The following is a 26,442-nucleotide window of genomic DNA, read 5'->3' as shown; positions in this document are numbered from 1 at the left end:
TTTTTTCAATGACGTTTAAGTTAGTCCTGGTAATCTCTCCAACCATCCTCCGAAAGAGTAATCAATGGAACGAAGGTTATAGCGGTAATCAGAAGAATGTAATACAGGGACAAAGATCAGGCATGCAAAAACAGACATACACATCAAGAACATAACGTAACTAAAATCATACATACAAAGTAACAAAAGTAAATTAGCAACTCGGACTCCACTAAAAACTAGAAGCATGGACCGGGTGCACCAGGAAGGGTTAGCGTCCTCTTCTTTTCTAGAAACACCCGACGAGTTGCCCATGAAAAGTCAAGTCCGGGGTAGACAAACGATGAGAGGAAAAATATAACCCGTTGAATAAATCAGTAATCATGGTGCAGATGGGTACACCATAACGATCCACAAGTTTATGATGACAACCATTAAACTTCTTTAGCGATGACTTCAATCTTGTAGCAACATAACCCTGTTCCAGAAGCCTATTTGTTAGAGTTCTAGCGCGATCAAAACAGTCTGCGTAGTTTCGGCAAGCTCTGGCATAACGTATGAATTGTGATATGAACACTCCATACGCAGTTGCTGACGGGATGTTGCCACAGACGAAAGGAAATTTGACAATTCTGAATTAAAAGTCATCACGTTTGTGATAAAGCTTGGTCGATAGTTTTCCTTTACCATCGATTTATAAATGCAGGTCAAGATATGAGGCTGACTTCACAGTGTCTGTAGTATCCTTTATTTTAAGTTCTTTGGGGTGGATGCTATGTGTCAAATCCTCGAAAGGATTTAAAATACGTCACCTATATAGCGGAAACTGAGATTAAAGGATCTAGCCAAACGATATTTTTTCTTTTGGATCAGATCAGCTAACAAAGGAACTCGATTTGGTATGAATCTCCATTCTGTTCCGCATTGGCGTTCCTCTTCCTTCACATCGTCGGAGTTGCATAAATTCGCAAGTTTGCATGATCTGCGTTTTAATGCAAATGTATTAATTGAAATCATTACACAAGGTAATGATCGCGGACTTGCAAATTGTCGAAAGCTCTGTAGCAAATACTTTTCAATAAGGTTTTGATTCAAAACTGGGCGCAATGCTCTAGTCACGGCACAAGTAAATAGGGACAGCATAATGATTCCCAATGACTTTACATGTAACGTATTTGTTCAGTATTGATTTCACGGTGTTTCTCAATTACAAAATCCAAAATATTTGCTGAATATTGGTAAGTGTGCTGTGGATACCAAAATGGTTCATTCATGAGCTTCCAAGATTATAAAATCTATTAAACAATCTCTGGCAGGTAACAAATAGGGATGCTTCAGTCTTCTGAGACAATTGCATGTTCGATACGTCCACTGCTTCGTAGAATGTCGAGTTCGTCGAGGAAAACTGTGGTATCAATGTTGAACGTTTTCCCTTGTGTATACTACAAGCTATTTCGTCTCTGAATGTCTTCCATTGGATGTCCTATATCCACTTGCATGTTTTGATTACTTTATTTGTAGCGTTGTATTTTTTTCCACACTACAGTTGTGAAATAATCGCATAGCATATGCTGTTATTCGAATAAACGTACAGAAGTGTGCTGTTTTCATCAATATATAAGATTTTTCCGACATCCCTCTGGGAATCAAGGTTCTCGTTGTTCCATGATGCTTTTTTCATTCACTGTTTCGTAATCCCAGTAACTATACCGAATTTGAAGCTGTTGCACTATTGCCGTTCAGCTGTAATCCATTGCAGTTCTTTGAGCCATATTGTATGATTCGTCAAATTCGATGGATGACGATTTAAGCTTTCACTGTAAACATTTTTGTTTAATCTAGTCTTAATTTTGTTGAAATATCAATTTGTCAGTATTCGTGTTCCATTTCAATCTGAGTTCCCCAGTTTGTTCATCGGTGCTTAACATGTTCTTCCCTCGTGCTATATCTTGTAGCTTCAGGCTGTTTGAATTCAATAAGCGTAAGTTAATTCCACCTTTGCTAGATAAATTTCGAGATTCATGTGAGGCATACGTTTTTCAATGTCTGTTATGTTCTTACATGAATTTGGGTAGAGATCTTCGTTGCTTTTCCCTATCGATAGTGGTTTAGTGATGTGGTGCTTTTCTACTGGTATTTTGTGAAACTCTTAAAATTGGTGCTGTTGGCATGACATTGAACGCGTCTTGACTTGTGCTTACTATTTTTAATGCGCCTTCAAAGCATAAGTCTCTTATAATGTTAAGCGTATTTAATGTAAGTTCGAGGCCTTGTTTCGTGTTATGTTTTTCCTTACATGGGGCGGAGTTTTACTTTAAAGTTTAGGTATAAGGGCTGTGACTCACATGTATATCTAACGATTCAAGACCACGAATACTATATACATTCTATCGAAGTAGTTTCTCAAACTGTCAACGTTAGATTTTGGGGGAGATAAGTTTGTCAAACTCAGAATGTAAGCATTTTCTATTTTGTGTTTCTGACAAAACCTCTTTTGAAGTAAAGCTACTGTTTGGTAGTAGTTATGGCTTTTTAATAGAAGTCCTGCTGTGCATTGTGCGGCACTGTATTGAATTTGGTTTTGTAAATATGATAATTTCGGTACATCTGTAAACACTAGATTGTCTTTGGTAGAAGATTGAAATATATCCCAGAAAGGTTGCCATTTCAATAGATTCTCGTCTAAGTACGGTAGGTTTCGTTTTGGTAACTTGTGAAATGTACTGGCGTGTGATAAACTTTGTTAGGGTGGTATGACATTTGGTGATTTACTCCGTTGTGAGATAAAGATTGAAAGTAGATGTACTTTTCTGCTTGGAATTAAGATACTGCTGACTTAGTACGTGTATGTTTGGTTTACTGTTGTTATTGTGTGTCTAAATTGTTTTTGATTCTAGTCTGAATAAGGTTTATGTCAAGATCATACCTGTCAGCTTCTTTTATTTCGGTCTCTATAGAATCATACAATGCCTCAAGAATTTCACTATCATGATAAGAAAGAATGTCTCGTTTCTTCTTGAATATATCCTACAAACTTTCAATTTCTCCTTGTTTCTCCATAACTATGGATTTCTTCAGCTCGTCCTGAATTTTCGATATCAGCGTTGGGACTTGCCCTCTTTCGTCCTACTCGAATGGATTTCTTCTTCGTTTTCATCTGCCGTTTCGGCAGGGCACCAATGTCGCCGACATATTAAATGTGTAAAACTTCGTAAAACAGGATTAAAAAAGAATATAAGTTAATCTCTAAAATTCATGTATTCAATTCAAAATGTAATGTATACGCAGCAATAAAACATAATAAACTTGAGTGAATGACATTTACATGTAATTACATGCAGTTGAATTTCTTAAAAATGTTATAAGGCTAATACAATAAACATTTATAAATCTTTGTTTAAACATGTTAAAGTCATATAATAACTTTACAAACTTAAGATCAAATCCAGAAACAATTCAGACACTACCAATGGTTAAGAGATCCATGGTGTTGAAAAACCCACCGAACAAAGATTGTTTTTCAGTCTAACTATTCTAAATTTTCACATAACAATACTCATTTCCGTAATCAGATCTGCACTAGTCAGAAAATCCATTCATTTCACACTAATATCAAACAAATTGAACCAAAACAAGAATGATAACTCTTACAGGGTATCAATTTCATGTACAATCCTTATAAAGTATGTCTCAAAAGCGCAACAACCAAACGAAAACATACTGGTTATCATAACAATTATTAGTTTTTCGTTTGGTTGTTGCGCTTTTGAGATCAAAAACTCTTTCTGGACAAGAAATAAAACTGAATTCGATGAGTTTTTGACATGCATCAATCACTTTTTATCTGACTTTTAGAAAGACTTCTACTCAAGTATATATATGATAGCCCCTGCTAAGTGTTGTGAACCATCATGTATTGTAAAACTTGTCAACTACAGGTTTCCATTACAAGTTAATTATTTTTGGAGTTTATTGTACCTGACATACAAGCAAAATATATTAAAACTATTTAAATCTTTTTTTTTTTCATTTATTTTTCATTTAGTCATGAAAATTCCAATCCATTGCAAAGGGATCAAGACTTTTTGTATCGCGCTAGAATTCTAACAAATAGGTTTCTAGAACAGGGTTATGTTGCTACAAGATTGAAGTCATCACTACAGAAGTTTTACGGTAGTCATCATGAACTCGTGGATCGTTATGGTGTATCCATCAGCAACATGAAAACTTATTTATTCCACGGATCATAGTTTTCCTTTCCTCGTTTGTCTACCCCGGACTTGACCTTTTTTATGAGCAACTCGGCGGGTGTTTCTAGAAAAGCAGAAGACGCTTACCCTACCGGTGCACCTGGTCCATGCTCCCAGGTTTTAGTGGAGTCCGAGTTGCTAATTTACTTTTTTTACTTTGTATGTATGATTTTAGTTACTTTATGTTCTTTGTTGCGTATGTCTTTTTTTCCATGTCTGGTCTTTGTCCCTTGATTACATTCTTTTGATTACCGCTATAACCTTGGTTCCATTGATTACTATTTTAAACAATTAAGGCCAGACTTCAGTTTTGTAAGTATACATAGTTGTTCATGTTTGTATGTATCAATTTTCGTATTTGTTAGCTTGAGGAGAACAATGTATGGCCATGTCATTTTAACAACTGGTTTCATTCTATCTAGGTCTTGTATCTTTAAATCAAGTTTATCAAATGGAACTAAATCAATAACGGTAACTCTTTAGAGTGTCCATTTCATGTACAATCTATATATATTTTTTTTATCTCAAATGCGCAAAAACAAAATTGAAAAATAAAGACCGGTTATGTGATGAAATTTATTCTTTCTAAACAAGAACTTCGATGGGGTTTTTGACATGCATAAATCACCTTTAGTCTATTTTTTAAGAACGACTGTTACTTAAATAAATATCTGATATCGTCTGCCATTGCTAAGAGTTGTTGACCATTATGCATAATAAGTATTGTTAACTACAGTTTTTTTTTACCAATTAATTAAACTTTTTATTGTTTGGGTTTACTGCCATACCAGGAAATTATATTACCACATTACAAAAAATGTTAACTATTTATACCTTTTTAATTTTATTTCTCATTTAGTCACGAAAACTCCGATTCATTACAAAGGGAGCAAGACTTTTTAAACAATTTAGGTCGGACTTCAGTTTTGTAAGTATACATAGTTCATGTTTGTATGTATACATTTTCGTATTTGTTATCTTGAGGAGTACAATTCATGGCCATGTCAACTAATTTCATTTTATCTAGGTCTTGTATCTTTAAATCTATTTTATCGTTTTCCGGTTTGCATGATTTTTCCCTCTGTATGAGAAAATGGAAAAACACACATAATTTGAAGAACCTGTCAAAAATAATTTGTCAGATTATTTCATTTGAGATTTGTAGTAGATTGTTAATTATAATGCAAACCTTAGATATCCCGTAGACTACATTTGTCGGTACCAAAAGATACATACAATTCAACAATACACCACAACAATACCCCACAAAAGGTTTTGGCTAAATCTAACCATATCATGTTTATGTACGGGTTGTACGTTATAAATTTCCGTATATTCCAATGTGTTATCTGTCCAGTGGAACACATATTGTTGGTTTGCCCTCTCTACGAATTAATGTAATAAAGTTTCATCAGTGTTAGCGGCTTTGATCGTCAGTCAGCTTTTCCACCCGATCGTCCATTACAATTGATTTTCCTGATCATGTTAATAATCTAAACATTTGACAACAAATTCAAGATTTGAAACAAAACATTATGATTTTTTCTCATTTTCATACTAAATTCTCAATTGTTTGTTTGCTTAAACAAGTTTCAATTCGCCCAAATCTACACCAGCGTAATAGCTTTGTTTTAATAGTCCCTTCTTACTTTCAGATCAGCGTACAGAGTGGTACCACCTATTCAACCAAATGACCCTACTGAATGGTAATTCTTTTTTTTTTCAAATTACTGCAACTATCTTTCGTCACGCATTTACATAATAAATAATAGAGGAAAATATTTTGATACAACGTTTTGTTTTCGAGCAAAAATATTTCCTAGATTGTACAGTAATTTAGCAATTTAGTTTCTATGTTCAGTCCACTTTGAAATTGTATTTTAGTATGATAACTGCAGGTTAAAACATTGATTTCCAAATTTTGTGCTAAATTAAAGAATCGTTTACAAATAAAATCTCTGCGACATTGAATGTGATTGGTGTGAAAAATACACTAGCAATGCTATGTCAGAAAAAGGCCTTCTCTATAAGTGGCATAAAACAAAGTAGATTCTCAAAAAGTGTAAGACGTACAGGAGGAAAAAACAACCTCTGACCCTTTACCTTGCACACAATACTGCTACACAATCTAAAGTCAGTTCTGCATGATATTATTCACCACTGAAAACTTAAAGGATATGCCATTCTAATATAAGGTAGAGCAAAAAGGCTTATAAACAGATGCATCGTGGCAGGGAGTGGTATTTCACGCAAATACGCCACCCTGTTAGGATATATCTGTTTAATTGCACCAAATATCATTTTTTCAAAACTGGCCAATAGTTCCGTCCATTAGTTTCCCGTATTTGTTTACTGATTAATTGATTACTACGAAATCGATTAAACACGTTCATTTCTTTTCTATAAATTAAAGAAAAAGCTTCCTTATAGCAGGATGTCACTCTCTAGGGTAAAAAAAGCATATACCATTTGGCAAATACCACGACAGAGAACAAGAAAGGCATATTTTATGCACGTACCCCGACAGCTGTTAAATTTACCAAAATCTTTAAATAAATATGTCTAAGATTAATGGGATAATTAATTGGAAAGAGTGAAAATATCATCACGAGTGCCACAGAACGCCTAGAGTTAACGAGTGTGTGGAACTTGTTCCGCGCACGAGTTAAATTCTCAAGCGTTCTTGGCACTATTTTGATTATCCTATTTATCATATAGATTTTCTTCATGATTTATCGATATCTTCAATATGAATTTTGAAATTTTATGATTGACGGATTGATTTCAAAGTTCTGACGTTTTGGTGGGAGAACTCGCGAGAGTGAAATTACCGAATTTATTTCACAGTGTGAACTATCGAAATTTATTACACTGGAAACATTCGATAAAACACTGATATCTAAATAAAGTGTAATAAATACTTGTTATTAACCAATTTGAAAGCAGGATTCTTACATAAGGGGTAACTATTAAAAAAAGTCCTGATTCAAACAAAAATTTGTTTAAATATTTGAATTGATGGTCGATAGTTTCTCGGATGTAAAGGAACCGGTTTTCAGCAGAACATTTGCATACCCATGAAATCAAATTGTGCACATTTGTTGGTTGATCTCTTCCTGTATTCGTATGGCATACAAACCGCTGAACTTGTACCAGTAGTGTAGAGTTCCTTTTAGGAGCTACTAATCTGGGTCTTATGACTAACAACAGAGCAAACACATTTTCTCCTAACAGCTTAATCTTACTACAATTACGAACAATGCGAAAACAGACATGCATACCATTTTTTACAAATCCGACAAATATGTTCTTCTTCTTCTTGATACTAAGGTTGTTAATTTCGTATATTTATTAACATATATTTATCAAATTTAATGTCAACCGTCCAGCATCCGAGGGTTTAGTAAATTGTTTTGTGTATTAAGATGACATTTCCATATTATTCACATCATACTCATTAAAGTAAATGCTATTGCATAAGTCTAAATTGTACGAGGATTCCCCAATATATTGTTGTGCATATTTACGGAATGCAAACCATTGTAGCAAGTTTATCAAAGGGGTATAACCCCCACCAACACTGGGGAAAATAAGAACAGTAAATATTTTTTCCTTTGAAACCTAAACTTTATACACTTCGATAAGAAGCTAAATTGTTTGAAATTAATTATTTAAAAGTAACCAGTACTTGCCACAGCTACAATAAGTCAAATATTTGATGTTTACTTCTGTCCATTGCTCCAATTAGACAGTAAACCAGTTTGATCGATACTTCCCTTTTCTTAAAAGTAAAGAAACAAAACAAGTCAAAGTCGGTGAGCTTATATTGTGTAGGTAGACGTATTTACCCACCTGCAAGTGACTGGTGTCTAACATCACTGTAAATGTGTATTCATCTATTCCTTTTTTTTCTGTTTTCATGTTTTCATGTTTAAGTCATGTTCGATGACTTAGATGTCACAGAATTGTCCTATGTTTGACGCTTCGGGATTTGTCGCCTTGAAAATACATATTTGAATATATTTAATCATGGATTAACAATATTTTTAACCCCTGCACTGACAAAAACCCCTACTCCAATGTAATACAAATGTATATGACAATAATATGAAAACAAGAAGAAGAGACTATCCACATACAAAATGTAGATAAGATTATAAATATAAGTTAAATTAACAAATTACTTTATTATGTTTATTTATTTATTCATATACACATACAAAATGGCTCACAGTCAGGAGAATGGGAGCACTCTGATTTTAGCTATTCTTTCATTTTGCGTGTGTTAGCTATACTTTTTGATATTGTTCATTTTGATTGCCTGTTATTCCGTTTTGAAGTTGCCACCAAAAAGCAAATCAAAACTTTTGTCGAAAAATGAACATTTCGGAAATTTATGTAAAAAAAACACACTCTTTTAAAAATATGGTTTAAATTAGGGTATATTATTATTGATTCTTCTACTAGAGCTTTCACTCTTTGTTTATCCTGTTTACACCTCTTTGTCCGCTGCGCTATTCTTAAATGCTTAGCCGATCATGAATTAAGTGAATTTTGTTTCTGTGACCCTTTTAGTACCTAATATAGCAGTGACTTTTTTAAGTTTATTTAAACTGAATCAAACAAACTTTGCTATTTATACATGTGTAATTAATGGCGAAAACAAATTATTTCATGCTTCTTTATTATATAGTAATTTTCTACATTTGTAAAGTTCCCTGGGGAGGAAAGAAAATTCAGCAAGTATATCAATTTTGGATATCGTGCTTAAATATCAGGTTACACATGTGTGTGTCTTGATTTGAATGGGCGTTATAATGACAACCGTACTAAAAGCTGATTTGACAACAAGTGTACTATGTTAAGTATTTATTTACACTTTGTCGCATTCGCATTGTATGACTGTTCAGTCCTAAAATTTTTCAATATGAGTTAGGATAAAAAAAAAAAATTGGCTTATACTTTATATTGTTATGCAGAACAATATCCTTTTCAGTTTAATTTTTACATCAAAATATCGATTTTCATGTTGGATGTCAACATGATATAATTGCGATAATTTAGTATTCACAAACTCATTAACTTTGACGTTTTAACAGGGAAGGCTCCGATTTATCTTCACCATACTTGGAGTTTGATAATTGCGACGAGGAAACTGGTTTGTATGGTAATTAAATTCGTTAGAATATGCTGACGAACGTACTGATTTTAACATATGTATAAATTGATACAGGGAAGAAAACTTAAAGTTATAGAATGGTCTGAAAAATTCCCAACGATGTTTGAACTGTCAAATTTGCGATGCAAATTTTTGGCCGTTCCCTCCGCGGGACTCGAATTCGTACCGCTGTGACATCTATGGCAACACCGCCTGCACTAAGTCCAGCGCCCTAGACCACTCGACCAGCTAGGCTATATAGATGTCTTAGCGGTACGATTTCGAGTCCGGCGGAGGGAACGACCAAAAATTGCATCGCAAATTTGACAGTTCTAACATCGTTGGAAATTGTTCAGACCTTTCTATACGTTTACATATCTTCTCTGTATCAATTTGATCCGATGGAGCAGTGTAGCGAATAGAGTCGTCACATTCTGAGACGTTGTATATTATTGATTTGTTGTGACATGCATCCTTAATTTGATCCTCTATCCTACATAATAACATCTAAACGAGCTGTCTCGTACTACCATACATCGTGGACTTATTTATAGCCCTAGATTAATCCTACGAGGAGGAATGACCAGGCCAGCGAAAGCTATATTTTTATAGCCTAGCTGGCCGAGTGGTCTAGGGCGCTGGTCTATGTGCAGGCGGTGTTGCCATAGATGTCACAGCGGTACGAGTTCGAGTCCCGCGGAGAGAACAACCAAAAATTTGCATCGCAAATTTGACAGTTCTAACATCGTTGGGTATTTTTCAGACCTTTATATTATATATATATATATATATATATATATATATATATATATATGCATTATAATTGGCTTGGTGGGACCTTGAATAAAAAAGTTCTTTTCTTAATTAGTATGATAGAACGTAATAAATCTTCAGACGATAACGCCAAGGAACCATAGTCGCATTGAAGACAAGAGTTTTTGTTTGGTTTACTGAAGGAGGTAGACATAGGGTAAGGGACACAACTCCTACAAATTTGTTTTTAGCATTTTACATCAATCTCATGTAAGCATCTAAGTAACTTATATTGATTTCATTCTGTCTCAAATGAATGCTTGATATACTTTTGTGAAATTGAATGTGTTACAAACATATCGCTGATTTCACGAGTTATGTCCCTTACCCTAGTTCTACCTACTTAAATGAAATTTCTGAAATGATATTTTATAATATGTTACACTACCGTGATCACTCGACAAAACACCGGCAGGAAAGATACAAACTCTTTTGGTTCTAGTTTTTAGACGACAGATATGTAAAAATGGAACATTGAATAAAAAATCAATGACAAATAATAAAAAAAATAAGCAGAAAGTGTTTAATGAGTATTGAATGAAAAAAAAAAGAAAGAAGAAATTAGTATGGGAGTATTGAATAATTGATGAATAAAGAACAAGTATTGTAACGAATAACGAATAAGTGACTAATATAAAAAAGAGCGGTAATGGTGAAGTGTTAGAAATGCACAAGCGTATAGACTGGATGATGAAATGCAATACTAAAACATGACTTAGTTTTTACATGGCGGTGCTATTAGGGGTCAAATATCTCTTTTTGTGAAAATTAGGTTAAAGATAGAAAATCATTTAAAAAATCATTTCCTGATCAAATATATGTGTCAAGGGAAGTAGGTAAACACATCGGATTTTGTTTTGAAAGATCATGCTGCATAGCCTATATTTCTGGAAAACTCTGGGTGAACAATACAATATTTAATTAAGAACCCGCAAATTCATGTATATTTGTATCAAAGTTTCGTAATGATGAAGAAACGTAGTAAAGACTTAACGGTTGCCAGTGTTGTTCGTGTCTGTTGAAATGAAATGTATGTTTCTTATTATTCATAATCGCCTAAAACTTCTTTAAAGAACGCGAATGCAATATAAAAAGGTTTCTTTTTTTAGATATTAAAAATTGTGGAGTAAAGACTAAAGCCTTCACCAATGCTCTGAAAATATTGGACTACAGCGATACTTTGGTCATAGTTGGTCACCCTGGTTGTGGTAAAAGTACCCTTGGACAACAGATACTCCATCATTTCAGGACAGAAGATTTCTTAGTAAATGAAGTATTTTCTGTGACAAAAATATTGCATCATATAAACGCAGAAACATGTAAGAGTCAAATATTGCTTTACGAAGATGCATTCGGAAAAGAACTATGTGAACTAGAGCGTTCGAAGTGGCAAATTATGAATAAAAAGATAAAGGAAATTTATAAAATGAAATCAATAAGCAGACGTATTCTGCTCGTTCTATCATCAAGGATTGATGTATTTCCAAAATACCTTCCTTTCAGTTATGAAATTGTTAATGTTGATAATTCGTATAATGAAGACGATCGTTCGAATATTTTGCATTACCATTTACAAAATAGAGTAGAAATGAATAAAGTACAAACATTAATGCACTTATACTCTAGATGTACTGAACCAATCGGATTCCCCATTTGTATATATTTATTTACGAAATACTTTCAATCTTTGGGAATTCAATATTTCGAAAAACCTCTATCCCAAATTGTTTCAATATTCCAAAGTCAAGTTCAAAAATCAAAATTTGCAATGTGTATTGCTTGTCTGATGTCAATACATCGCGGTAATTTAGATCCAAATGATCTCTCTCGTAGATGTGTTTCGGAAATTGAAAAATCTGTTATGGGAAAATTGAACCATAACAAAGTATTGTCGTATTTAGTTGAAAGTATGAAACCATTTCTCACTTTTGATGACTCTTTAAAGGCGTATAGATTTGTACATCCAGACCTGTTAATAGCATCAGATATATATTTGTATGAAACGTATTCACATAAAGCAATACCAGATATGTCATTAATAACAGTTACAAAGTATATTGATGTTAGAAAAAGAAAAAAGATATTCGGGGATAAACCCGTACCAGTTTATCCTATCAAAGAAAGTGCCTGGTTATCAGACAGACTGTTGGATGAGTTGATTCGTGGACATATATCCTTGGCAATACAACATCCTTTATTTGACGACCCAAGCAATGGAATACGAAGCTTTGATACATCTATGCGCAAATTGAACAAAGAAAACGTAAGAGAAAACAAATACGGGTTTTTTCAAGTATTGGAAACATTATTTTGTGCAGATGACATAAAGGAAACAGAAGGGGTTGTTTTTTGGGCGGCGGCGTTTCAAAAAAGATTTTTTTGTAATTATCTTTTAAAACTTATTCAAAGGCTACGGAAGTACATTCTAAACGAGACTTTTCAAGTAAGCATTACAGATTTTTGTCTAAAAAACATCATTTCAAAAGCTTTAATAGGTGCTTGTTTGCATGCTACACACACCGAGTTAATAACAGATTTAGTGCATAAATTTGGAGCTGATGTTAACTTTTGTCCTGCATGCACTGATGAACATAATTTCGGAAGCGAAAATAAAACAGCAACAAAATTTGTGGACCACAACTGTCCACTGCAGTCAGTTATAAAGTCGGAAAACTTGAATGCACTCAGTTTCCTTCTTAAAAAAGGGGCAATTATACCTCATTGTAGGTGGAAACACTGGAAACTCGTTTCAGAACTTGGGCAAAAAAAGTCTAGCCTTTTACTTTGTCACAGTTTAATTTGTGCGATTGATATTGAATTAGGACATGATGATAACAATGGCCATGAATCAAAGACCAATGTGAGCGATGGTGTTAAAGCGTTGTGCAAATTAATCCAAAGTATCTCAGACCTTGACGATTTACGTTGTATCTTTTTTACTTTTATAGAAAATAAGTTCATTAATCGTTTCATTATCAAAGCGTTTTTATGCTCTGGAATATTAATAAATGTGAAAAACTCAATCGGATATAATACAGTGCAAGTAATTTTAAATCATTTTAGAGAAGACACAAGTAAAATTACAGAGGATGCTTTAGATTGTTTACGCTATTTATTGATGGAGAATTGTAATCCGAATAACGAAGGCAAAGATGGTACTTTTCCGTTGGAAATGGCAATCGGTAAAAACGGTTGTAGTTTGGAGGTCATGAATCTCTTGCTTGACGCTAAAGCAGATCCAAACCAAAAAACAAAAAGGGGTCAAACATTAATTCAGTTATGTTTAGAATCTAATATTCTGACATCGAAAAAAAGAGAAATTGAAAACGTTTTGATTAAGTATGGTGCAAAGTATGAACTTGTTAATGTCAGTGAAAATACTTTTACACAGAAACTTGTTGCACAGTCACAATTTGATGAAGATCTATTAGAACAGTTTTCAAAGTTTCCACTTCATGATTGCCTTTACTGCCAGATGAAAGAGAGCGCAAAACTTGATATGGTGACTGAATTATTGCAAAGAAAAACACTTGATATAAACGAATTTAATATACAGAATGAAACCCCTTTATCAATTGCATCTATACATTTGTGCAATCTTCAGATTACGCAGTGTCTACTATCCTTTGAGGCAGATATTAGCATAAAATACGAACATGGATTATCCATAATTCAAAAGCTTTTAATTTCTGAAAGAGATGACGTTTCTGAAATGTTAGAACTCTTTTTACATCATTTGCCAGAAAATATGTTCTATCATAAAGACGAAAACGGTAACAACATTTTAATGTCGGCTTTAATTGCTAAGAAAGACAGAAGTAAAGACGTCAATTTAATTACACGTAATAGTAAATTTCCGTTGGATTTATTGACCAATTTAAATACCTTCGGGCAAAGTTGTCTACATCTTTGTTGTAGATGCAACTATCTCGATGACAGCCAGGCCCTTGCTCTTTGCATGACATATTTATCAATTTCTTCGGATCTTGATCAAGCAGATGCTACAGGAGCAACTCCTTTCGAACATGCTTCAATGTGCAAGCAGAGACGAGAAAAAGTTTTACTGCGACTATTACAGGATTCCGAAACAATTTCGTTCAACAGCGCGATTTTACGAAACCTTATCTTAAATAGAAATCTGACCAGTGAGATTCTAAGAGCACTAGACGATAAAGGAATAACAAGAAACATTCTTGAACATAATGTACTTTTACTTCATGAAATTGTCCGTATTGTACCTTCTTCAACAGAACAGATAGAAATGATTACTACTCTAATAAATTATCTCCGCAGAATTGATCCTTTCATCATTGAAAAATGTGACAAAAATAAAAATACACCATTGCACATTGCATGCATGGAAAATTGCAATTTTAAGATAGCAACGTACATCTTGACAATAAGCAAAGATGTTTCGGTACAAAATCTAGATAACGATACTCCCTTGCATGTGTGCATTCAATCAAAAACTGCTGATATAGTGCTTTGTAAAATTTGTCAATTATTTAAATATTACGAATTCGACTTTTCAACAAGAAACAGTAAAGGTAACAATGTTTTGTTGGAGTTAGTAAAAAATTCCATTATCAATAGACCAAATACATTTGGGCTCCTTCTTCAATTATGCACAGATGTAAACCAGACGGACATTCGCGGAAATTCAGTACTACATTTATTAGTCGAGCTTGATGAAGAAGATACCGTGATATCTGAACTTGTAGATCAAACTCTTAGTACTACAACAGATCTAAACATCAACGCAAAAAACCATAAAAGCTTGAGCGCACTTCACTGCGCGTGCCTTTTTACATCACAATTTAGAATATTAACAATGATAACGCTTCTCAATAAAGGTGCTGACGTTAACACAAGAGATTCAAACAACAGATCTTGCCTTTACAATGTTATTCTCATTTTAAACGGACATGAAATAAAAACAAAGCTAGAAAGATTATCCAGGCTATCTATTTTACTCTTATATCACAGTTATATCGATAATACGATAACCGACAATCCAATACAACTGGCAAAGTCAATGAACTTTAAAGAAGTAATTTCCGTTCTTTCGAAGCCTACCGTTTCTACCATTGAAAATGGTATTCATCAAATTGTCTTAGATATATGTAAAATATACAAAAACACTACCCGATCAATTACTATTCCAAATTGTTCAAGACTTTCAGACAAATTGGTTGCTTTGCTTAATCAAGCTTATACTCGTGTCAGATATTTCAAGATGGATCAGTCTAATAATGAAGATGATTCCGACCTTGCCAGTGACTTTTTAATGTACTAGTAAATACGTACTAAAATAAGGAATTGTGTTTGTGAAAAGAGAATGTATTGCTTTACAAAATTGGTGTGCCTTGTGTTATGAGATGTTTGTTATTCAAAATTCTAAGGCAGAAGTATATGTATATAAAATTTTAAATATTGGGCATGAAATTGTTTAATAGAAAGCAAAAATTGGTTGCCAAGAATCAGTTGCTGTAGTCAACTACTCCCTGAACACAAGCTTTTCTCCATAGTATTTTTTCAAAGAAATATAGGTCAATCAGACCTTTCTCTTTGTGACCATCTGTATTAAGCAAGACTATGAGTAAAATATTCCCCGTTTTTAATGAAGTATATGTTAAAAAACTGTATATAAAGAAAACATCTTATGCCTCCATGATTTATCATTCCATTGACGGTTCAGTTATTATCGGTTAGACGTTAGACCGAATTAACATTTTTATGTTGACCCTTACGTGTAAGATCTATTTGGCATGCCATTGTTGCTTTGTTATAGTCGACCATTGTCGATTATTTCAGGACATTACTATATGTTTTAACAACACAACATGTATAACACTTTAACCTTAGCTGTCTTTCACTAATGGAAGAAAATAGGTCAATGCCATATTGTTTGTTTTTTCGTAAATGGGAGCTAAGACAAAATGTAATACTAGGCCAAGTGCTCATCTCCTTACTCGTTAGATTGAAAGTCACTGCTTCTCCGCCAAGCACGTGGTATCTAAGAAGATAGTGTGACGGCATTGTTTGATGTCAGAATAATGTGTCCGCGTGGGATGGCATGTCTACCTGAAGGCTGTTGCTTCTCTGTGAACTAGCACAATAAAGATCCGACTAAGTGTGTCGGTCTAGTACAAAGTAGGATTTTTTTTTAAATGGCCTAACATTATCGTCCTAAATAACATGTTATATCTGCCATTTGACTTAGCAGTCAAGGTAGGAATCATGCAAAATGTGATTTATGATTGGAAAGCCTACATATTTTTATTTTATAATATTTTGTTTAAAATGTCATAGCTAACAGATGTTAACATGTAGCTTTTATTATAACCTGTGCTCGTAGGAGATATAAAATATATAGAATGTACTGTAGAATTTAAAATTAAGAGAGATAACTCTCTAAATGACACTAAAATACAATAGATACTGCTGGACTTTAAATGTGGATTATCTCTTAAGAGCAGACAGAATGAATAATGGTACACTCCATCATATAGATCTATAAACTTAACAACTTAATAACAAAATAAAAATGTTAAGCCCATGTATTTCATATTACATAATTTGCATGATTCTTACAATGACATTGAGGAAGTCGGAGCATGCACATTTAATGTTATTTCTATATATTATTGTTTTGTTTTAATACATCGTTAAGTTTTCTTGAATCTTCAGGTTGTCTGTGAAAGAATTTTTTTGTTGAAGGTTCGCTGTATTTATACATGCAATAACCAAGTTTTAAAACGAGAAGATAAAATACCACTTAAGTATAAATACGCTTATTTGCCTTATTTGCGAACGCGCAATAATAAGACATCATACAGTACGCCTATTGTCTTATGTTTTGTTCTTTAATTTGTTTTCTCGTTTCATAAACAGTGTTTATCAAACAAATTTGTATATTTTCGTTATTTACAAATGCATATATGCTTAACTCATTTTTTTCTAAAATATGACAAAGATATGAAAATGCGTTTACCCATGATATTGTATAAGAAAGGCAAATACATATAGTGATGACACTCACTTTGTAGATATATCATTTATGGCAGTGTTGTTTGTCCTTTTTCTTATTTGTATTTAACTGGTAAAAGTGTTGATTTTCAATTATCGCCAGCTCTTGTTTAAATATGTTTGAATCAGAAGAGTATTTTGTCAACCATTTCCACTGCTCTCAATAACAAGTCGATTGGTCGATCAAATGAAGACGAGAGTATTTTTGCAATTCAAAAGTATATTTTTTATTAAAATATCTTCTGGATATTAAATTTTATTCTTAGAGCAAAGATGAACTTTTTGCCTTTTTTACACTGTATATTGTATGGTAGATAATTTTTATGATTTCCTTGGTCAAAATTATTGCAACCTCTAGAATTCTAAACACTGCTAGATTTTTTTTTGTGTACATGTATTCTATATATTTACGATTATAGATATTTAACAAACTCGCAAGACAAATATTTTCCTGAAGAAATACATATTTTTGAATAGCTGTATTCCAGAGCAAAAGCAGCAATTTTATTGTCGCCTCAATGTACCTTCATGTACACTTTATATTATTTATTAATAAGGTAGGTTAGATTTGAAATGCCGCAATGATTAAGATAGACCTAACTTATATGGAAGTCATGACGTCAGAAAAAATATTGTGATATCATATCAACGTTAACCAAACTTAGCTAATTGTTGCCTGAAATTTGTATTGAAATTTATGTACTAGAAATTAATATGTGTTTTTTAAGCAATTATGGACAATATGATATGTGATATTTGACACGTGCCATTTATTTAAAATTGTTTTGTAGTTGTCATTTTGTTAAGTTAAGTAATTTGTTGGATTATTCAATAAAAAAATAATGTTGTTATTCATTCAAGGAAAACATACTTATCATATGACTGAATGTTTTTTTAAACAGACTCTTACCCTTCCGGTTCACCTGGTCTATGTTCTCAGTGTTTAGTCTAGATTGCATATTAACTCATTTTTAACGTGTTATTATGGTATCGTGCTTTATGTTGAATGTGTCTACTTTCCCTGTCTAGTCGTTATCCTTTGGTTCTATTCTTTTGATTACTGTTCGAATTTCGGTTCCCCTGATTTTGCGTATTACGTATTAGTATGAAATGTTTCTTTAAATTATTCTTAAACTAGTGAACTAAATATGTAACCAAATTTATTGTTGCAAAGTTGATTTCCACCTGTTTCGTAACCATATGTGTACTTATACGACCATTCTTCGGTTTGTTAGGTTTTTATTTTTTTATTTATATCCTGCTTCTCTGGCTTTATGCGACAGGTCTTTTTACTTTATGCAATTTTACTATCTATCAAAGAATCTTTCACAGCACGTTTGAATCTAATTACGCAGGTTCTAATATGCAGGCAAAGACTATATGGTTATGTCTGTCTGTCCTTCATTGTTTAAAGTTGAAGAATCGAAAGAACCTGATTAGAAATTACTCCTTGGAAAAGGCGTAAAGCATAATGAATGAGTAATCTTTTAATTAAGAGTAATCAAAAGAACGTAATCCGGGGACAAAGACCAGACATGGAAAACAGACATACACAAGAAAGAACATAAAGTAACTAAAATCATACATACAAAGTAACAAACGCAAATGAACAACTTGGACTCCACTAAAAACTGGGAGCATGGACCAGGTGCACCGGTAGGGTTAGCGTAGGGTAAAAGAGGGTTTGGAAAAAATGGTTTACTGTACAAAAAGATAGTAATATGTCCAATTTTTTACAAACGGTCTCACAGACGGTAGAGGAATTGATCTGCTCCGTCAGCAGGTGCTGTACCCACCTTCCGAATTTTGAATTGGTAACATAGTGCATACAATAAAGTTTACTTAAAGGCAGCTCAACGGTGAAATTAACCGAAAAAAGACATCAATCAATAATACACATAACAGATCCTTTCATATTTATAACGGAGTTATGTCTTGTATCATTTAACCATTTAATTTCCATTTAAGTATATTAACTAAGTTAAATTTTGAAAGACCTGCCTGATAAACATTTGTTCAAAATAGTAATAGAAAAAACTTCAATGGTCTATCATATTTCCAAACGTCTGTCTTTGAGAACTATTGTTGTAACGCAAAACTTATTCGCTCGTATATTTGTCTAATTGGTCAGTGATTGTTCCATATATATTCCATAAAATGAAACGAAACTTTTAAAGTAAAAGAATAAAACGAAGGGCCAGAAAACATGAAATAGAATATCATAATTTTCCTCTCCGTAATATTGTGTCTCGAATCCATGTGCCCATCGAAAAGAATGGACTACAAATGACGCATTTGTCCAAATAGCAATCTGCATGAGAGCAAGTGTCAAACAAATTTTATCTATTGTCAGGCAGAACCAGCCCTGTGTTCTCCTATACGATCTACAATTATTAATTTGAATGATGAATCCTTTTTGAAGAGAAAATGTCAGAATACAAGTTACCTCGTGGCAAATACCAGAAATTTTTATTATCTCGGCCACATCATCAGTTCTGTAAATGTTTGCTAACACCGATAAAGTCATGAAGAATGTCAATCCAAAAAGCGAATGAATAAGAAGATTACCGCTGACATTGGGTGTCAATGCAGTTTGTTTTAATCTGAAGTCTCTATTTATAGGAATAAAAGCATAAACAGTTATAGCAAACATGAACGCATTTCTGAATACAAAACTAATATTTAAGAATGTAGTGTATTTTCCTGGCTGTAGAAATATATTAAATATGGTGGTAAGTATAGCAACGGTTGTGATCAATAATCCAGCAATCACACACGCATTTCGTTTCAGTGCCCTGAAGATACTTGTTTTTCGCGATATCATATGTTTCCTCGTGGACAGTAGTGGGTCATCTTCGAGAAAACATTCCTCTTCATTATTCACTTTCTGACCAAAATTAGTCAAAAGGATTGATTCATTGGGTTCACATGTTTCCAGATTTTTTGAAATTTCTTTAAATTCATATTTTCTAAACCTCATTTCAAATAAGAATAAAGTTGAAAGAAGAGCATACTCCAAAACCATAGGGTCAACAATAACTCTTGATGTCCAGAATAATTTTGAAATCATTGTTGTATTATCACAAGTCGTAAAATTCAAAACACCTGTGTAGTTCTCGGTATAGTAAAAGTCTGTCACTGTGTAATGGGTCCAAACAGCAATGTTGGTGACGAGAATAATTCCTAGAGCGTAATTTGTAACTATATTGTTGGCAAGAACGACGGAAAACATAAATCGTATGAAAATTGTCTGGACCACAAAAAACAAAATGAGTACCACTCGCATGGCCATATAGTTACCCTTCTCGATACCGTCTCGGGAACAATGATGTCGGTAAATCCAGCTAACAATTTGATGAAATATTCCTCCAGTTCCAAAAAGGAACAAAAATCGCATTTTAAGCCACGAAGTTTTCTCCGAATTGATTTAGTAAGTTTTGTATATCTTGCAACACAAAAACTTCTGTTATGAACAAATGTAATTTGACAACATGCAGCTATCGCAAACACACATAAAACCACCAGAAATTCATTTCCGGCGGGAGTCATTGACACAATGTCGTGTCTATCGCGGTACGATGAGACGAAGACGGTACAACATGAAAATGACGTGAACATTACGAAAAAACAAAACAACAAGAAACGCTTCCAAGATTTTGGTAAAGTCCATCGCCACGTGGATCTCCTGATGAGATGGCTGACACTAAACCTCCACGGATTGCCATTTTTAATAGTTTAATGTCTAATCTATGTTCTTTCAATACGTATAAATGAACATTTTCTTTAATCAAATATTATCTTATCTTTTATAAAAAGAAAGTACATTCTAAGTTCCTCTTCCTCAAATAAAAAATTTGGACGTCGACATGAAATTAAATGAAAGCAAGAAATTAAGTACTCCTCCGTCTAAGAATCAGGCAAAATGTGTATAAGGAGTGGCACATGAAAAAAAATACACAGAGATTTTATTGCATTATTCAAGTATTTATACCTCGAAACCCCAAGAAATCACCGTTAAAGTGTTTGTAAACTTTGCCTTTTTAAGACATTGATAGGTCAAATTCGGTTGAAATGCACTATGGAAAAATGACGGGAAAATTTTCCCGCACTTTTTCCTTATATAATCAGTCCAAAAATATCTATGTCACAGATGCTTCATGATACATTTAAATAGTTGTTCAGTTGTTTTCTAGATGTATTTAATATATTTAAGGCAAAAAAGGTAATGATGTGATGTGTCACCCATTGCATGATTCTTACACAGAATGGTACTTAAAAACAAAGCAAATAGACGCGAACTGGTAATAAAACACCAGTCTTCAAAGATTGAGGAGGAAACCCTTACATCACAAGGCAGGCTGCAGCTGCTGGCCCCAAACGACATTATGTACAAGCACGGCGAAACAGTTGCCCATAAAACCAGTAACATGTAAGTAAGCTGAAAGTGAAAACGGGAAAATGCACACAAGAGATAAAAAATTCCAGACTTAAGACAAGAGCAAAAAATGCAACGGGGTTAAAGTTCTTTGGCGTGCTTCAATTTGAATGATTATTTGAAGATCATGCTTTAAATCTACACACAGATTATTTAGGAATGAAGCAAATAAAGCAAAAAATCATGTTTTACGGTGCAATCGTTCAATTTTTGCAAACGAAATACATTGACAGGATATTTAGCGATGATACACGGTCAGTGGCAGTATATAACTCTTTGGCTCCGTCTACTTTGCTTTTATTGCATTAACTACCTGATCATCGTTTTGTCACTTTGGGAGCCACTAGTGGGAAAGAAATGTAATTAACACATCGTATAGGAATTGAAGTGATTAGGATTGATTAGGAATGAAGTATAGTGACTAGAAATAAAAACGATATACAAATTCGGCATGAATCAGATTAAAAATATGGCATTTTAACCGGAGGCCGTACATTGTTTTCATTTCAATACATTGTTATTGTTCACACAACTTAGGAGAACTTTAAATTCATTTTGTTAACAAATATATATAAAAAAAAACAAAACAAAAAAACAAAAACAAAAAAAAAACAAAAAACAAAAAAAACAAAAAAAAAAAAAAAACATCACAAATCATTAAGGAATATGCTTTGGCTAATGAAATATCATTCATGTGAAACCCTTAATGCTAGGAAGTTTAAATTGGGTATCATTGAATAATTAGACAAAGATGAGATTTGCGATATATGTATCTAGATGTACAGAAGGATTATTTCTCGAGGCACAAAAGGATTAGATCTAAAGGTACAGATGGATAATATCTAGAGATACAGAAAATTATTTACACCTTCTAAACGTTTTTGCTTTGATATTGATTTTCTAAATATAATAATGGCAACAATCCATTTCAGAAATTAAGTAATATGTTTGAAAAGTCATTTCTTAAACAAAAATAATTATATTATATGAAGTTAAATATTTAAATATCAATTTAAACTATAATAATTGATAAAATGCATTTTAGTTATTTGCAAATTTCCTTTTAAAGCTGACAACTTGTTGACATTGATTTAATATTTTCTATTTTATTTTTATCAGTCCTGAATATGTCGTCTAGGAACAGCTTCATATAATGATGACTTTTTGAATTGATAGGCACACTTCCTGTTACCGCATCCCGAAAAATGTTGATTGCTTTAACATGCTTGTTAGCTGTTGTTGTAATAGTCGTCGGTATAGCGACGGTCTTCCAACCTGACTGGCGCATACATCGAAAGAGAAATTTAACTGATACACTTAAACTTGGCTTCCTGTGGCTGTTTTGTTTTGGAAATGTGATATATAAAGTCATTGATTTAGCGCAAGGAATTAAATGTAAGGTTTACGACACTTATGAAATTTTGTTTGTCGTGTTTACTTGGATATTTCATACATCCCAAACTCTTTTCATTCAGTATTTTTCGGAATTTCAATTCACAAATATACTCTGTGTTTATAACATCATGATTGTACTTTTCATAACAAATATATCAATATGGACTGAAAGAATAGATTATAGTAATTCTAATCATAACATGTACAATTTCACTTTGTGTACAGGAGCACTTATATTGCAAAAGTGGAAGATAAACTTCATCCTTACTTGGAACCTGTTTTACTTGAGTACAGTCTACTGGGTTTGATATTCTTGTCCGATGTGTGGCCGAAGAAATTGAAAGAAAGAATAGACAAGACAGCTGGAAAAGAAATATATACATCTATAGAAGATTCCGATAAGTATAGCAACGACAGCAAAACTTCATTGTTACTATCTCATCCGATCAACGCAACTGAGTGCAGATCTACTTAGGCGTTCATGCAATGTTCTGTTCATCAGCTGTTTCTATAGTGCTTTGATCATCATTTTACAAAGTATTCATGTGTATGTTGATGAAGAACACAAAGGTTTATATAGGTCTTTTCTAAATGTCGTTTTCTCTTTTGCTAATAAATCAGAATTCCAATTACGACAAGATTTTTTTTATGGATTCTCTAACCAGCTTAATCCAAAAACTTACGCGGCCAAATCACTTGGCCTGAATCAGATAATTCTTTTGACGAGTTCGTTTGCAACAAGCGGGTTCTACATCATTTCAACATTTGGAAATCTTCCATATTTTTGCAAGTCGTCTTGGTATATTTTATTCAAAATAAATACGGTTTTCAGAGTCATTGATACAGTCTACCAGACTGTTTTTATACTACAAATCAGACATTATAAAATAACCCAGAACCAAGATTCATTTTGTTCTGTTAAAAACACGTTTTTGTTTCTTTATACATGTAATTTTGGTATCCGGGCATTATCTACATTTTTCACTCCCGTATTAAATCAAGATCAAAGGAATAAGGGCTTTGTATTTGTAAAGTTCTGGGTTCCGTTTGTAATATTTTATCATTTTGAAAGTTTCATTGCATTTTACAAATTATATCTAAAGGTCTGACAAAAATGCCACATATGCTTAAAACAGAAATTTTTGATACACTTTTTTAATTACTTAATCTGAGAAAATCATGGCACTTGTCGTATTTTCTCAATATCTTTATTTATCATAATTTTTATGGTAACGAAAATGTCTAGTAGTAGATGTACATGTAAAATGAAAATGAAATATTGTTAAAATTATATTATATGTATATACTTTGTACAAATGTATTTTTTTTTTATGTCGAGTAATTTATTTTATGTTTAACTATAAAGTTTTAAGTTAGTTGTGGAAAGAAAAAGGATATCTTTTTGAATTTGCCCATGGAATCGCATGACACCATAAATGACCAACAGCAATCTGTAAATATAATTGTTACTTTGCAGCATGCTTTTACGATCTCGATCTTCATGATGACATGATGATATTTTACCTAGTAATTCATGATTGATTTTCCCAATAACTTTGAAGAAATATTGTTCGATACAAACACTCATTTATTTCCCAATAATATAGAAGCAAAGTCGTACAAAACATTATTAGCGGTAACCGTCTGTAATTAATTAGACAGTCAGTAAATGTTTTGGAGGGATTCGACCAATGTCTCGCCCTCGAACAAATCTACTGACTGTCTAAATAATCAAAGACGGTCACGGTTAACTAATAAAATAAAATGAAAATTAATAATGCGACAACGGTCCTTAAAAAGCTCTAGAGGATAATGAATTAATGCTTCAGGTTACACGTGCAACGATCTTATATAGTTAATACATGTTATAAGTACTATATATCAATATATATATATCGACTATTGTAATGAAAAAAGTTGTAAAATCAGGCTAATAAGGTTTAGGAGACGGTGTGAAAAATTATTATCCAAGTCCTAATTTAGGACATTTTTAAGTGGAAGTTTCTGGTATCTCTTGAGAATTTAAATCATGTACATACATCATTCTCGTTGTTGTGACAAATATTTCCTCTAACTGGGTTATTTTCGTCTGATTAGAAAATCTTAACAGGAAGAAATTGCCAAAGCAACACAATATACAACAGTGCTTGATGTAACTCCGTAAAATGCGTATTGTTAACGAATGCCATCGTTGAAAGGATGAAACATGGCATGAAAAAATACCATTTTGAAAGCTTAATTTGACTATTTGCACAATCAGAATAAAAAGAAAAGACAAGCTTTTTCTATATCATTTTTGTAAATTAAGTAATAGTTTCATTGAAATGCACTGGAAGTGTTTGAAATATTTGGGCAAATGTAGATATGCAGAGATCAAATAATGGTCATTTCAAATAAAGAAAGCATCTTTGATTGAAATTATGCCGTCAGATAGGTAGGTTCGTGACATGCAGGCTACCTATTTTTTTGTCCATTGTACCTTATTCTCACAAAAAACGAAATATGACAAATTTAGAAACAAGGAACAATTTTAAATGTATACACAAGATACGTACCAAATTAAATAATTAGTACATGTTACTACCCTTTTTTTAGTGATATAAAAAATAAGGGTTTGTTTTCGGAAGTCTTACATAAATACTTCATTTGTCGTAATTGAAAGGATATTCTCTTCAATGGAAAACAGCTAATTTAGAAAAAAAAACTATTTGGGGTGACGTGAACAAGTTAACATTTAATCTTGACTTATATCATGTACGTTCGACAAAATGACAATATATCTACAACTATTTACCTAGAAGAAAAAAAGTCAAATGACGGAGACTGATTACTAACAGATATTTTAATCAATTTTCTACATCGGTCCTGGCCGGTACAGGCATTACAGGCTAAGACATTACCTCTAGTCTTTTTAGTAGGGCAGCATATCGGGCTTTGTAATCAATTAAGGTAAACCAAGCCGGTCGAATTGCAAAAGGCAACATTGTATATCCCTTTTACTCATCAATTATTTAATAATGATAAAATTCCGGAGTCAAAAGTAAGTTTTTCGTTTTTATGTTCTTATCTTAAAAAAAACCACTGCGTCAATCATTACAATGTATGCGTAAAATTAAATTTACCCCGTGTGGACAATTGTCGTCGTTGTTTTCCTCTTTATCTATTGACTAGTACGAAGAAGTCAGATGATCGTTTAGGCATTGTTCTCTATTGTTCATATATTTCTGAGGCAACATTTCAAATATGAACAAACTCGCAAGAAGTGCATACTCGAGAATCATAGGATCAACAATTACTCTTGATGTCAAGTAAAACTCAGAAATCATTGTAGTGTTTCCAACCATGACGTGTTTGTCATTGGACGCACTGCAGTCTGTTGAAAC

General features: G+C 32.9%; 2 protein-coding genes across 4 annotated transcripts in view; one reads left to right on the top strand and one right to left on the bottom strand.

Annotated features, from left to right (window-relative positions):
* The window catches only part of LOC148620122 (uncharacterized), a 30,048-nt gene extending 11,953 nt beyond the window's left edge, over positions 1–18,095 (top strand). The window contains exons 7-11 of one of the 3 annotated variants that reach the window (XM_088580700.1): positions 5,089–5,157; positions 5,885–5,935; positions 9,329–9,396; positions 11,310–12,463; positions 14,119–14,281. In XM_088580700.1, the coding sequence (XP_088436826.1) occupies positions 5,089–5,157; positions 5,885–5,935; positions 9,329–9,396; positions 11,310–12,463; positions 14,119–14,136 (1,360 nt within the window). In that variant the 3' untranslated portion in view covers positions 14,137–14,281. Of the gene's footprint in view, positions 1–5,088; positions 5,158–5,884; positions 5,936–9,328; positions 9,397–11,309 lie in introns of all 3 variants that reach the window. The other 2 variants (XM_088580699.1, XM_088580698.1) reach the window with 2 other exon arrangements.
* Positions 18,096–18,618: 523 nt separating this feature from the next.
* On the bottom strand, positions 18,619–20,995 carry LOC148620121 (uncharacterized). Its single transcript, XM_088580701.1, has one exon. The coding sequence runs from the start codon at positions 20,624–20,626 to the stop codon at positions 19,349–19,351; it is 1,278 nt and encodes a 425-aa protein (XP_088436827.1). The 5' UTR covers positions 20,627–20,995; the 3' UTR covers positions 18,619–19,348.
* Positions 20,996–26,442: the final 5,447 nt, after the last annotated feature.

The sequence above is a fragment of the Perna viridis genome, chromosome 4 (assembly GCF_037379345.1).
Source record: "Perna viridis isolate PV_CMFRI_1.1 ecotype Kerala chromosome 4, ASM3737934v1, whole genome shotgun sequence".
Lineage (NCBI taxonomy): Eukaryota > Metazoa > Mollusca > Bivalvia > Mytilida > Mytilidae > Perna > Perna viridis.
Note: the sequence above shows the minus strand (reverse complement) of the source record. Positions and strands in the feature narration are given on the sequence as shown.